The sequence below is a fragment of the Sapajus apella genome, unplaced genomic scaffold, assembly GCF_009761245.1.
Source record: "Sapajus apella isolate SASKATOON/1434 unplaced genomic scaffold, GSC_monkey_1.0 scaffold170, whole genome shotgun sequence".
NCBI lineage: Eukaryota > Metazoa > Chordata > Mammalia > Primates > Cebidae > Sapajus > Sapajus apella.
Window position 1 is genome coordinate 250,588 of NW_022437110.1, and position 2,478 is coordinate 253,065.

General features: G+C 70.8%; 1 protein-coding gene across 1 annotated transcript; it reads right to left on the minus strand.

Annotated features, from left to right (window-relative positions):
- Positions 1-276: 276 nt before the first annotated feature.
- TMEM121 (transmembrane protein 121) lies at positions 277-1,743 on the minus strand. Its single transcript, XM_032267601.1, has one exon. The coding sequence runs from the start codon at positions 1,623-1,625 to the stop codon at positions 669-671; it is 957 nt and encodes a 318-aa protein (XP_032123492.1). The 5' UTR covers positions 1,626-1,743; the 3' UTR covers positions 277-668.
- Between the last annotated feature and the right edge of the window lie 735 nt (positions 1,744-2,478).

Below are 2,478 nucleotides of genomic sequence, written 5' to 3' on the forward strand. Positions count from 1 at the left end.
CAGGGACCAGGACACCCATGGGGCTGGGGGAAGATGGGGGTTAGGTATCCCAGAAAAAGAAGTGGAACACTGAGGCTGGGGAGGAGGAGCTGGCCCTGAAACAGAGTGGCATGGCCCCCAGGAGCTGGTGAGGCCCCGGAGTGAGGGGAGCGGCCCAGCCCCACCAGCATCCCGCACTGGGACGCCAGCATCTCCCCGGCCCTCCACACAGCCCTCCTGGCTCCTGGCCTCCCAGCCTGGCTGGTAAAGACAGGGACACAGGAACAGGCGAAGCAGTGCGGCCTTGTATACAAAACTGTAAATAGAGTCTTTAAAATGACAGAGGCCTCCTTGGCCCCAAACTCCGAGCCAGAGGCCCCCACTGCGGGAGCAGCTCTCCGCCCACATTGCCCTCCCTTCCAACCCAGGCGGCCCAGCAGGCAGGGACCGGGCCCCTTTGCTCTGCTCCAGCCCAGGCCTTCCAAAAGGCCCCACCCGCTGGGGCAGGCTGGTGGAGTGAGGGCTGAGGATCCGCGGTCCGAGGGATTCCTGAGATGAAGAAGTGGCCGCGGGACCCCAGGCACTGGCACTCGAGGCACCTGCCCCTAGGGGAGCCCGCCCCCACCCCATCCCATGCAAACCGCGCGCCCCGAGCCAGCCGTGTCTCTGTGCCCCAGGGGCGGGCCCTGTCACGTATCCAGGGGGTCACGCGTGGGCGAGGACCCGTGGGGGCGCCCGGGCGGGCCATGCAGCGGCGGAGGCGGTGGCACCGAGTTGCGCTGCGGGGGTGGCGGCTGCAGCTCCAGCGCCAGCGCGGGTGGCGGGAAGTCGCGCACCTGTCGGCGGTACTCCAGGAAGGTGCAGGCCTTGGTGGCGAGCGCCACCACGTTTTTGCCGACGAAGATGGCCGAGACGCGGCTGTCGCGGAAGAGTGCCATGTTGGCGGCGCGCGCCAGCACGGCCACCACGTTGACGGTGGCGAGGCTGAGCACCGGGTAGAGCATCATCTTCTGCGGCGCGATGTGCTCGCCCTGCATGCTGACCTCGCTCAGCGCCACGCACGGCAGCACCAGCAGCAGCATGTAGCAGTAGAAGAAGGTGAGGCCCTCCGCCCACAGCGGCAGCCCGGAGCGCGGCGGCTCCCACAGGCTGGCCTGCATGTCCAGCAGGTCCAGCAGGTCCAGCGCCACCCAAAACAGGCGGCCGCGCAGGTCCTCGCGCTTGCGGAAGGTGCGCACGTACTCCATGCGGTCCAGCGCCACGAGCAGCAGGAACAAGCCGGGCACACACACCGACAGCAGCAGCGTCAGCGCCTTGCGCGCCACGGGGTCCGCCGCGCCGCGCCGCGCCGCCTTGTAGTTCTGGAAGATGAAGTAGAGCTTGATCTCCAGTACAAAGATGTAAAGGAACCACAGGATCATGGCGTAGCCGCGCTTGGCCGTGCGCACCTCGGCGCCCACCCACACGGCCACGTAGCGCAGCACCAGCAAGAAGCACACGTCGCCCACCAGCACGATGATGCACACGCCGATCTTGCGCGGGCCCTGGTTCTGCTCCACCAGGTACGCGTCCATGACGGCCATGCTGCCCATGATCACCAGCGTGGTCAGGCACACGTGGCGCCGGTCCGGGGGCGGCAGCACCATGGTCGGCCGCCTGGCCCGGGCCTGGGCGCGCGCGGCCCCCACGCCAGGCGGGACGAGGCCCTGCGGCGGCGCTCAGCCAGCCGGCATGGCGCGGCGCGGCCTGGCGAGCTCGGAACCTGGGGAGACCGGAGGAGACAGGGTCAGGGTGAGGGCTTGGGCGGCCTCCCCCCGCCCCCACCCCGCGCCTCCCACCCGCTGGGCCCGAGGCATCGCGCACGCCTTCGCCCATGCGCGAACCGGCAGCCGCGAACCGCGGCGAGGCCTCCAGGGGGCGCTGCTGCCTCGCCAGAGCACCCGGGCCTCGTTCCCGCCGCCAGGAAGGAAACGGAACGGACGCGTTTTCTGCCCGCCGCGCGCGTTCCCGGAGCCCGAGGGGGGGTTGTCCCTCCTGGCTCCGGCGGCCCAGACCCCACGCACGCGCTGCTGGCCCCAAGCCGTTCCTGCGGAGTTTCGGGCGTCCCTCTCCCCGCCGCCACCGCACTGGGCCGGGAGGCGGGCCTGCCCCTCCGCTCTCGGAGTGCCCAAGGAGGCCCCGGCCCCTCCCCGGCTTTCTGATCTGGGACCAAGAGTCACCCAGGTCCGGATGCATCCGTCCCACAAGCCTCTCCGAGCCTCCCGCCCCTGCCTGGCAGCCCCCACGCCCCTCCTCCCTGCGCGGACCGGCTCTGTCCACCCTCCGGGGCGCGTGACCACCGCCTGCCCTGCTCCCCAAGGTTCCGCATGCCCCTGGCGAGGCGCTGTCCCCCACCCTCTGCCCCGGCACAGCCACCCTGCTCTGCTCCTGTGGCCGGGGCGCTGCCTCTGGCTGCCCTCGAGTCTCGGGAAGCCGGTCCACCAAGGCCCGTCGGGCTCC